The sequence below is a fragment of the Cyprinus carpio genome, chromosome A11, assembly GCF_018340385.1.
Source record: "Cyprinus carpio isolate SPL01 chromosome A11, ASM1834038v1, whole genome shotgun sequence".
Taxonomy (NCBI): Eukaryota; Metazoa; Chordata; class Actinopteri; order Cypriniformes; family Cyprinidae; genus Cyprinus; species Cyprinus carpio.
The window spans coordinates 13,112,331-13,123,381 of NC_056582.1; the positions used below are offsets into that span (position 1 = coordinate 13,112,331).

The 11,051-nt window shown below is 35.3% G+C and overlaps 1 protein-coding gene across 2 annotated transcripts; it reads left to right on the plus strand.

Annotated features, from left to right (window-relative positions):
* The first annotated feature begins 69 nt into the window (after positions 1-69).
* Positions 70-5,214, plus strand: LOC109081826. Of its 2 annotated transcripts, XM_019096786.2 has the most exons (5): positions 70-350; positions 738-1,192; positions 1,289-1,332; positions 3,865-3,981; positions 4,654-5,214. In XM_019096786.2, the coding sequence occupies exons 1-5, from the start codon at positions 170-172 to the stop codon at positions 4,871-4,873; spliced, it is 1,017 nt and encodes a 338-aa protein (XP_018952331.1). In that variant the 5' UTR covers positions 70-169; the 3' UTR covers positions 4,874-5,214. The 2 variants fall into 2 exon arrangements, with proteins under 2 accessions (XP_018952331.1, XP_018952333.1); XM_019096788.2 differs by lacking the exon at positions 3,865-3,981.
* The last annotated feature ends 5,837 nt before the right edge of the window (positions 5,215-11,051 follow it).

Consider the following 11,051-nt stretch of genomic DNA (forward strand, 5'->3'; position numbering starts at 1 on the left):
AAATGTTGACTACTGTATATGTGTATGTATACATCCAGACCAGTAGGTGGCGCTGATTATGAACGCGCGACAGCAGGATAAACGCAGACAAAACAACAGACGAAAAATGTTATGGATGTGAAAGTAAGAGGTGGATATACACCTTAGTGTGACATTTTATCAACTCACAATGTCTAAGCTGCAGATTTTAAGTGTTTTTCTGACAGAGAGATTAACTTTGGCTGCGCAGGAGATATTTAAGGCTGTGGAAGACATATTTTCAGAGTATAATGAGGAGATTTGTCGCTCCAGACAGGAGATTGAGCTGCTCAAGAGGAGACTGCAGCAGGCAGGAGTTCAGATGGACTCTGGTTAGTTAGTTCACCTTACATCTGATTCTAATACCTATTATTTACAGCATATGATTTTTATTATATATATATATATATATATATATATATATATATATATATATATATATATATATATATATAAACACGAATAGTTAAGAATCTTTAATGCGCTTACCTCAGCCATTTAAATCAGCCACGCCCCTTTAAATAGTTCACAGTATTTGTGTTTAAATCATGCCAGCAGAGCCAATGAACAACACTTTGCCATTTTTATTATGCAGCCGCGTTCTTTGTTAGTCATGTATCAGTTTTACTAATTTACGGTTGTCATATTTACACACCTGACACATTCTTCTTGATCTTTAAGGACTGGAGTATGTTTATTTGTTATGTTTATTCATACAGAAATGCAGCCTTGCTCCTCTGAGACTCAAGGAAAGAAATACACCCAGACATTCTCAGAGGAATGGAGATCTGAACATGATTTTAAGGACACTGAGATGCATATGAAACTAGAAGTTTATACACAACAGGAGGAGAATGAAGAGCAAATGCACGTGTGCAGTGAATCAGCATCTTTATCACCATGTATGTACAATTATCATGATCAGATGCCCAGCAAAGACAATGAAACCCAAATGATGGACAATAGTGAGAACAATTTTCCCTTTATTAACAAAGCACCTCGAATTAAGACTGAACTTGAGAGTAATTCTGAAACAATTACCACCTGTCAAGTACAGCAGCACATCACAAAACACGGCTTGAATGATTCAGGGGCCAGTGATGCTTCCAGTGATGCCAACAAAATCACATTCAGCCACATTGGCTCCCCCAGACATGAGACACAAACATTTAATGTAAGTCTGTGTACATGTAGAAAAGTATTTTTGTTTTAATGTAATTAAAAAACTTTAATCCATAGATGTGAGCTGATGGATGTCATTGTTTTTCAGCTGCCCCTCAGAAATCAAGAGATGTTGACCCAGATAAGAGACAGGTACTAACACATAACATTTACTGTTCAATCTGTGCTGATTTGAATTGACATTTTGTAGTGACATGAAACATGCACTAGACTACACAAATCCTTTGCCTGTCATACATGTAATTTGACTCAAAATCTGTAATTGAACAACAGGTTTTAAAAGTGTTTTTTTTTTCCACTATTATTCTATTATTTTCACTATATTAGTCTCTCTGTGTACCATGTAATTTATTTAAGCCACAAAATTAACTTCATACTGTAAAATAGGTATAATGAACTCTGCAAAAAGCATTTCAGTTACCCAGAAACAAACATAGTTCGAATATTTGCTGGCTAAGAAATAAATAATTATTACAAAAAATAAATATTACTTAAACACATAACACACTCATGGGCATCAATGACATCACTGAATATTTGCTGGCTAAGAAATAAATAATTATTACTTATGAGCCATCTGTTTTCAAATCCAGATCATTTTAATTTCAGAACATCAGTCTGTCAAAACATAGAATGCACAATACACACTAGTATTTATGAGAATCAGAGATCCAGGTGATTTACTGAAAGTGAAAGTGACGTGACATACAGCCAAGTATGGTGACCCATACTCAGAATTCGTGCTCTGCATTTAACCCATCCAAAGTGCACACACACAGCAGTGAACACACACACACACCGTGAACACACACCCGGAGCAGTGGGTATCATTTATGCTGCGGTGCCCGGGGAGCAGTTGGGTGTTCGGTGCTTTGCTCAAGGACACCTCAGTCGTGGTGTTGCTGACCCGAGACTCGAACCCACAACCTTAGGATTAGGAGTTAAACTATCTAACCACTAGGCAACGACTTCCCCTTACAGGTAATTAAAAAAAAAAAAGTTTGATCACTGTCTTCTCAGTTGTTTAAAAGATTAAGGCAAATGATCAAAGTTGAATAAAATTATATTTAATTTTCCAATAAAAGATTATCAGTTTTTACATGATTTGTTACATTTAATTGCCCTTTGCAGATTTTGAGAGAAATTTTTATTATTATAAACAGGTTTCTTAAATATGATTTATTTTCTCTTGTTTCAGTCTCCATTGTTATAAAAACATTGAAAACAGTATCTAAAAAAAATGTAAAAAAAAAAAAAAAAATTGTCATCAGTAAAAGGTTTTTGATGCTTTTGATTTGTTCTCATCCTGTGTGATACTCACATATACATACATCAAAACATATCCAGATCAACCACACCATAGTCATGTTACTTTACGGTACTTTTACTGCCGTTACTGCTTGTAATATCAGTCTGTGACTGTTTTACTGTTGCACACATTTCTCAATACAGCATAGTTAGATGGCTTTAATCTGTAATGTGAATGCTGGATTACATCAGTGAGAACTTCATGTTAAAGCATAATTGATGTTAATACTTTTACCTAAACATTATTAAATAAATTATACACTACCGTTCAAAAGTTTAGGCTCCATAAGATTTGATAAAAAAAATGCAGTCAAAACAGTTATACTGTAAAATAATTGTATAATTTGAAATAACTGTTTTCTATTTGTATATCATTTGTAATGTAATTTATTCCTTGATGCAAAGCTGAATTTTCAGCAGCCATTCCTTCAGTGTCACATGATACTTCACCAATATGTTGATTTGCTGCTCAAGAAACATTTCTTATTATTTTATGTTGATAACAGTTGCACTGCTTAAAACTTTAATGCAAACTGATTTATTGGAAAATTAATTGATTTGAAGTTAAAATCTTCAGTAACATTATAAACATATTTACTATCACTTTTGACTAATTTAATGCTTCCTTGCTGGATGAAAGTATTGATTAAAAAAAGTCTTATGGACCCCTAAATTTTGAAAGATATTATTCATTTAAGCAATAAATTACTATATTATAATTATAGTCGCACTAGATTGCACACTCTCTTTCAGTCATATGCATGATGTGAACGCAGGGGCTGGCATCACACTAGCCAGTTTTATAGCAAATTTCCAAGTAGTTGCATGTACTTGCAGCCACATCCCTCAGCAAGTGGGTGCTAATAGCCTCAGTGACTGAGTGTCCTGTTGAGTTAACGCCCTGCTTAGTCTCTGACAGTATCCAACATTTTATCTCTCAGTCTGACATTTGTGGCCTTGGTAGTAACCAGTGAAAAAGTTATGTTTGGATCTGGCAACTTTTTCCCTAGCAACACTGATTGTGTTCCATTGAGATTGTGTAGCAACACTTTTTTTCAAGGGGTTTTCTACATTGTATCTTCGACAAGACCTGGATGGATAAACAAAATCACACTCATTCATAGGGCAAAGCAAGTCAGAGGCAGTGATTTAGCCTGTTAACCCTTTTATATTCTTAACCTGTGCATGTGACAGAGTGCTAACAGAAAAGAGTGAGATTTTAGGTGAAATAGTCTGTAGGTGTGACATGCCCTACCAAAATAGAGTTAGTTCGAGTTGGCTAGTGGGACATCTCCCTAAAGAAGCAAATTCTTATGATAGTTTCTTTTTTAAGGTCATATTTTTCTTTTTGTTTAGATTGGCAGATGAAGAGCAAAAGAAGGCTGCAGCTCAAGCTAGATCCCTAAAGCACAAGCAGAAAGTATATGGGAATCCTGAGCTTCATGAGGCATACAGAAAAAAGGAGAGAGAGAGGTATACTGCAGCTTAAATGAAGAAATACTGTTCAGGAGTGACTGTAGGTTAGATGCTTTATGACCAATACAAGTACATATGCATTGCATTAAGTACTATAGTAGCAACATATCATATATGCTTAATAAACATACTACAGTGTAAAGTTTTGGGGTCAGTAAGATTTTATTTTAATTTTTTTATTAATACTTTATTTAGCAAGGATCTATTCAATAGTTTAAAAGTGACGGTAAAGACATTTAGTAATGTTACAAATTTCTGTTTCAAATAAATGCTTTTGAACTTTCTATTAATCCAAAAATCCTGACAAATATGTATCATGGTTTCCAGAAAAAGCAGCACAAGAATCACATGAATGATCATATTTTGAACAAAAAAAATAATCCACAATAATAATGATATAATTCATTCAAAATCAAATAAATACACCCTCAAAAATAATTATATACTTTCAAAATCATAAAAAATCTCACAGACACCAAACGTACATTTACATATACATATATATGATGGATCATAAGGTTATATATACACACACACCACGGCATTATAGGTGGTACGTAATATGTTGTAGTGTATTTAGAAACAGGGTCTCAATATGAAAATCCGCTTTAGATTGAGCTTTTTAGAATAAGCTTGACACTGACTCACTGATATTTCTCATTTTTGTAGATATCAAAGACGAAAATCTCAGGGGAAAGTGAAATTCGCTAAAGATCTGAACCCAACAGAACTGAGAAGGCAACAGAAAAAGTGGAGGGAGAATTCAGCCGCTTACAGGAGAAAGAAAGCATTTCAGGAGGTTTTAGTCAATATTAAAGAAGAAATTAATCAAGTCATCCCAGAGTCAGAGCCGTCCACCTCCTCTGATCAACATTATGGTGTTTTTTAATGTTCACTGAGAGATTTGGGCAAAATATTCCTGTTTCTCAACTGATAGATTATATGAGTATGTCATTAGCCAGAGCCGAGGTCATTGGTAGGATTCCCAGAAAATGCTCATCTCAATGTATTTAATGCACTTTACAACATCTACCAAATGCATTAATGTAAATATTCTTTTAAAAAAGTAAACTGCATGCATTCTGACAGAAATACTAGCACATGCACATTGATTCCATGTCATCAGTGTAATAATTGAATTAAAATATACTTTAGATTACACAAATGACCAAGTATTTATGATTCTTTATGCTCTTGATGAATTTTGAAATAAAAAAAAAAGTGAATGAAGCAGTAACATGCAGTGTGCTTGTTTTTTCATCTGCCATAATGGGGTCTTCGTTACTGTAATTAGTGGGGGGAAAAACATTAAGAATGATAAAGAAAATAATAAAAAATGGTGTATTTTTAGCACAGAATTTCAACTGTTCCAAGTTTAACCATTATATTATTTGGACATTTGTTTGTTGAAATCACCCAATCAGAATAGTTTGACTTTAAGAGATTCTTTTTTTCCAATAAATATCAATACATCTGTGTAAATTCTTGCCCAATCTGAAGTAACATATTTATTTTTCCCCACAAGAAAACTGCAATCAAAGCAGGAAAGAAACAAGAGGAATAAGAGTGAAAATGAGGAAATTCAAAGAGTAAAGAAGGTCAGACACATTGAAGAAGTCGCACATGATAAAGAACAACAACAAACATCTAAGGGCATTTAAATTAACAATGCTACTTAAAAATAAATTCATTGAATTAAAAAAAATATATAAAAATTGCGTTTCACGTCTCTTTTAGACTCCCAGGAGAATAAAAAGTAGAGTTTAGTAGAGTCAAAGACAAACCTGACTGACATTTGTTTGGAAGACGTTCAGCGTGAAGAGGAACTGTCTGAAAGCTACCCAATGCATCATGATATTCACGGAAATCCACACGGTACAGGAGAGTATTTGTGTGTCGTGTGCCGCAGGAGATTCAGCTCACCAGGACTGCTGAAAATTCATCTGCGAGTTCATTCTGGAGAGAAACCCTACCACTGCAACTTTTGTGGGAAAAACTTTAGACAACCAAGTCACCTGAACACACATGTGAGGATCCACACGGGAGAGAGACCTCACATCTGTCAGAACTGTGGGAAGACATTTATTGACTCAAGCGCAAGAAACAGACACTTCAAAAAATGCGTTCTTATCTCTCTGCAAGGACAATGAAATCATATGGTGTTGTCTGTAGTTCACTGAATTGGAAATGTCACAGTAAATACTTTCAAGGCTAAAATGACTGCAGCTGATTTTTCTTAATTGTGATGTTTCAATCAATAGGTCCGATCTAGGGTCATAAAAAAACATAACAGTCGAAAGAGTGATTTGTCTTTAAAAAGATTTGACATTGTTTTTTTTCACAGAAATTTCACCTGAACTCCTTTAAGCACTTTCAGTGGTACATTTTCCACAGCAGGTCTAATTGAGTTTCTTGAAAAATCTGAATTGAGGTATGGCTCACATTTTAACCATGTAATGCTGTGTTCATTAACTGAGAAAATCTGCTGCTTCTGTTCATGCCTCCAGATTTTTATCTTGTTCCTTCTGCTTAATATTAAATGTTTATTAGCTAGCATATTTAAGAGAAAATTTACTACTTGATTTATTACTGTTTTTTTTAAGCAAACAAAATTTATTATTATTTTTTTTTTTGGTACATTTCTTTGGTCTAATTTTTCCACTGTTAGTATGGAATTTAATGGGTGTCTGTAAAGTCTTATAAATAACAGATTATGTTGTCTTTTATTATTATTATTACAATCTTATTTTAGTTCTTCAGTCATTTTTACAACAGAAAAATAAAAACCATGCAAAAAGGAAAAAGAAAAAAAAACTTTATTAATTAGTAATTACTTTATTAATTGTAATTACATGTCTAGTCTACAATTTTAAGATTTCTGGAATTCAGGGGCAGTAATTTCTTAAATTGTGCATATTACATTGAAAGGATCAATGAGCACACAGTTCTGATGACTTGTCATAAACATTTTTTCCACCCAATTTTCACCCATTTTTTTCAAATGGATGTGACTTTTCAGAATTTTCAGAATGAAATTGCAATCATTTTGCAATCTTTTATTTTTCTATTTAATTGTGTAACAGTATCTTAGAGATACATTTGCTTGGAAGTATTTCAACATGGAAGAGACTGGGGCTATACAATTGGCTGCCTTTTTGTTGGCTGCTTTAACTATCTCAAACCCCTAGGGGGCAGAAGTGATCCACTGTCCTTAATATGATCATATAAAGCATTTCAGTCCCATTTTATGCCAAATTATAAAAAGAAAAAACACCAAAAGCAGACAGTTTTACATACTATTCATTCCTATATGTTCCATGTCCTGTGTAATACAATTGCTAGTTCAATTTATCAGCAGTCACTTGTCGCCACAATGCTGAGACCTTTTCAAATGAAAAGCTTTGACTGTGAGAGCTACACTACAAACAATCCACACAGCTCACATTTGCATTCACGCAGCTCTAACGTCAATACGAGAGTCAATAGAAATCTACATTATGATTAGCCTTGATAACCCACATGCCTCCCGGCCTGTGAATGATGCTGGAAGAGTCAAACAGACTGTTACCCGAGTAATGAATACACTGTATTAGTAAACCATTGAAGAAGAGTTCACCTGCAGCCACTTGAACATTTTAAACTCCCTGAATGAAAATTGTATCACTCTTCAAGCATAAAAGTGTTATTTATTTAGCCTTGTGGTATTTCTTTCTGGTAAGTCATTTTTGACCTTCATGAGTACACAAATAAACATGAAGAATGGGACAATAATCCACTAAGCTCATTAGTTTAAAATAACAAGCTCAGATAATAACACAATGTTATTTTTGTTGGTATGAAGTACTCAAGAGTAATATCATCATTTGTTCCTCACTCATTTACTAGTCATTTTGTTTTTGGTCTAGGACTTCAGCCCATGTGTAAGGTCTAAAGTTTTCTTTTGTATTATTATTTTTGACTTTTTTGAAGTCAGTTACAATATTACTTATAAACTATATAATACCGCAGGGGTCGGCAACCTACGGCATGCGTGTCAATAGTGGCACACAGAGGGATAATCGCTGGCACGCAAGCAATAGGGAAAACTGCATACTGATGTACATTTTAAATGTGAAATGAAAACCGCCAGTAGGTGGCAGAAAGTCACTATTAATAAGTGAGTCATTGATCATTTAAACAGTTGATTACAGTTTTCTCAGTCGCTTTGGTGCATTTCTCACATCACTATTTACATTTGCACAACAGTTAGTTCAACCTCCACAACATTTAGTCATTTGTGCACATCATAGTAGCAGTTTCTCTTTCCTTCGAACAAATTGCAAATGCTTTTGGACATGCATCAATTGCTTTCATACAACTCTCAGCTGTTTTATAGCATTATAATTTGCTTATGTCATGTCAGTCAAAATTAACTACTTGTGAATGCTGAAAAGTCATTCCATATAAAACTAATAGTCCTCATTTCACTGCTGGAGTCATTACATACAAAAATGTTGAACTAGATGTCAAAATCTGTCATGCAAATTTTACACATTTTTTTAGACACTCTTTACACTGACATAATCCCTGAGAATGAGAGGGGTCTAACTGGAGACCATCTGAGCAAGCATGTTGTTGTTTTGGATAATGTGCGTTTTCAACCACTCAGATGTCGTCAGTGGTTTGCAGCACATGATAGGATGCTGGTGGCATATCTCCCTCCCTACTCACCATTCCTAAATCCAATAGAGGAGTTTTTCTCTCCCTGGAGGTGGAAGGTATATGACCGGCATCCACATACCCAAATGGCCCTGCTAGAGGCCATGGATGCAGCATGTGAAGACATCACAGCAGAGTCCTGGATTCCCCACTCGAGGAGATACTTTCCTCACTGCATTGCAAGAGATGATATTCGCTGTGATGTAGATGAAATTATGTGGCCAGACAGAGAGGAACGTCTGGATGTGCATGATTGATTACAGTACTATGTATGTTCAGTTCCAATATGTACTGCAATATTGTTTACAGTTGCACAGCTCTACCCAAAGGGAGTTTATGTTTGTTGTAAATAAGAGTGTATTTTTTTCTTTTACACAATGCTGTGAACAAATTAGAATTGCAAAGAGCATATTCAGTAAAAATGGGAAACATACATATTAAAATAAGTGTCTTGTACTCAGTTACCTCACTACAGTAATGTGTAACTTTACTCTATTTTTCAAATGGCTGTGCAAATAGTATATAGTGCTGTCTTGAGCATTTTCAGGTAGTGTCACCAAGATCTGACTTTTTTGCATTGGACAACATTGACAGAGTAAACTGTAATGAAAACATGACAAAGCCATTTGACTATCTTGTTCATAAACAATGGTGTCAGGACTTTTCATCATGATGACACTGACACTTTCATTGACATGAATATTTGCTTTTGAGGAATGACCTATCCATTTTGAGCAAGTGACACGCATTTGCAGGTTATTAACTAGGTTTGGCAGTTTGTACTAATTGTTTTGAGAACTGCATTAACTGTTGTGCAAATGTAAATAGTGATGTGAGAAATGCACCAAAGCGACTGAGAAAAACTGTAATTCAGGAACGAAACACTGTCATGTTGTTCAGAGACGCAAAACAGCACAGTGGCTCTGTTTGGAATGAGCTATTTTTATTGTATTGTAAAAATATATTTTTATTTGTATTATTATACAAAAATAGGCAATATGGTGTGTCTTAAACAGAAGTCTGTTAATGTTAACTTCTTGTTTATTTAGCTGATGTAAAATATATATACAAGGGAACGAATAGAGCCCTGCACAGCTTATCAGAATTCTAGTCCCGAGTCTGACTGGATCCCCTGTCTTTTTCTCTCTCTCTTTCCCATACACAGCTGATGATGCAGCCATTACAATATTTCAGTTTTGTTTTTAATGGCAAAGTGGTGATATCTATTTTCGTTTCTCTATTAAGTTAATTTAGAAATATGTATGGAACATTCTATGTTTGTTAAATTCAGGGATTTTTTTTTTTTTTTTTTTTTCATAAGGAACAACCAAGAGGCCAACAGGAAGCGCAATGAGCATATGTTTGATCAATTTAGCCTTCTTCACAAATCAACACGACTTGCCTAGAATAAAATCTATGGATAAGAAAAAAAACTGTAATGTGGCAGACGCAGACGTAATGTTCGGCAGACGCAGACACAGACTTGACGTTCGACAGACGCAGACGTGACGTTCAGTGAGACGAGTGCATGTTACAATGTCATATTAAAGAGCTCGAGGGAACGCCATAGTGGACGTGGCATACCGGTGGCTTCGTCATGTTCTCCCCCTGCACCCGAGCCCTGTTTCTCGTTCCGGTCTCCACCGAATCGGCCTCGGCTCCCAATGTCGGGGATTAACTCACAGAAATCTGCTCGTGCTGGAAAGAGCGTCCTCATCTCCTGTTATTATCTCCCCACCTAAGATGGCATTATTAAATGCCCGTTCCTTGGTGAATAAGACCTTCTTACTAAACGACTTTTACTTAGCTCACAACTTGGATTTTATGTTTATCACGGAATCCTGGATAAAGGTTGGTGATCTAACTCCGTTTTCTGATCTGATCCCTGCTGACTGTTCAGTTTTTAACTCTCCTCATCCAAGTGGATGCAGGGGTGGCATAGTAACAATTTTAAAGAACTCTCTCTCTGCACGCTGTCGATTGGTCCCTGGAACGGCCTTTTCCAGCTTTTAAGCTCAGTTTCTTCACTTGGACTGGAATGGTCCTGTATGTCTAGTGGTGATTTACCATCCACTGCACTCCACTAAGGATTTTATACAGCATTTCACTGAACTGATGGGCAATATTGCCACAAATTACGATTGCTTTCTATTGGTGGGCGACTTTAATATCCATGTCTGCTGTCCGTCTAACCCCTTATTCACATGAGTTTCTTAATATTATCAATGCTTTTAATCTATCCCAGTGGATCAGTGACTCTACTCATATTCAGGGACATACGTTGGATCTTGTACTCTCATATGGGCTTGATGTGACTGATAATGTGCTCTCAGATTTTATGATCTCCGACCATAAGCCAATATTATTCA

Excerpts from the sequence above, each read along its gene's own strand:
- LOC109081826 (XM_019096786.2), top strand. The coding sequence starts at position 170 with ATGTCTAAGCTGCAGATTTTAAGTGTTTTTCTGACAGAGAGATTAACT. Across the intron at positions 1,193-1,288 it reads ATGAGACACAAACATTTAAT|CTGCCCCTCAGAAATCAAGA; the intron begins GTAAGTCTGTGT and ends ATTGTTTTTCAG. Across the intron at positions 1,333-3,864 it reads TTGACCCAGATAAGAGACAG|ATTGGCAGATGAAGAGCAAA; the intron begins GTACTAACACAT and ends CTTTTTGTTTAG.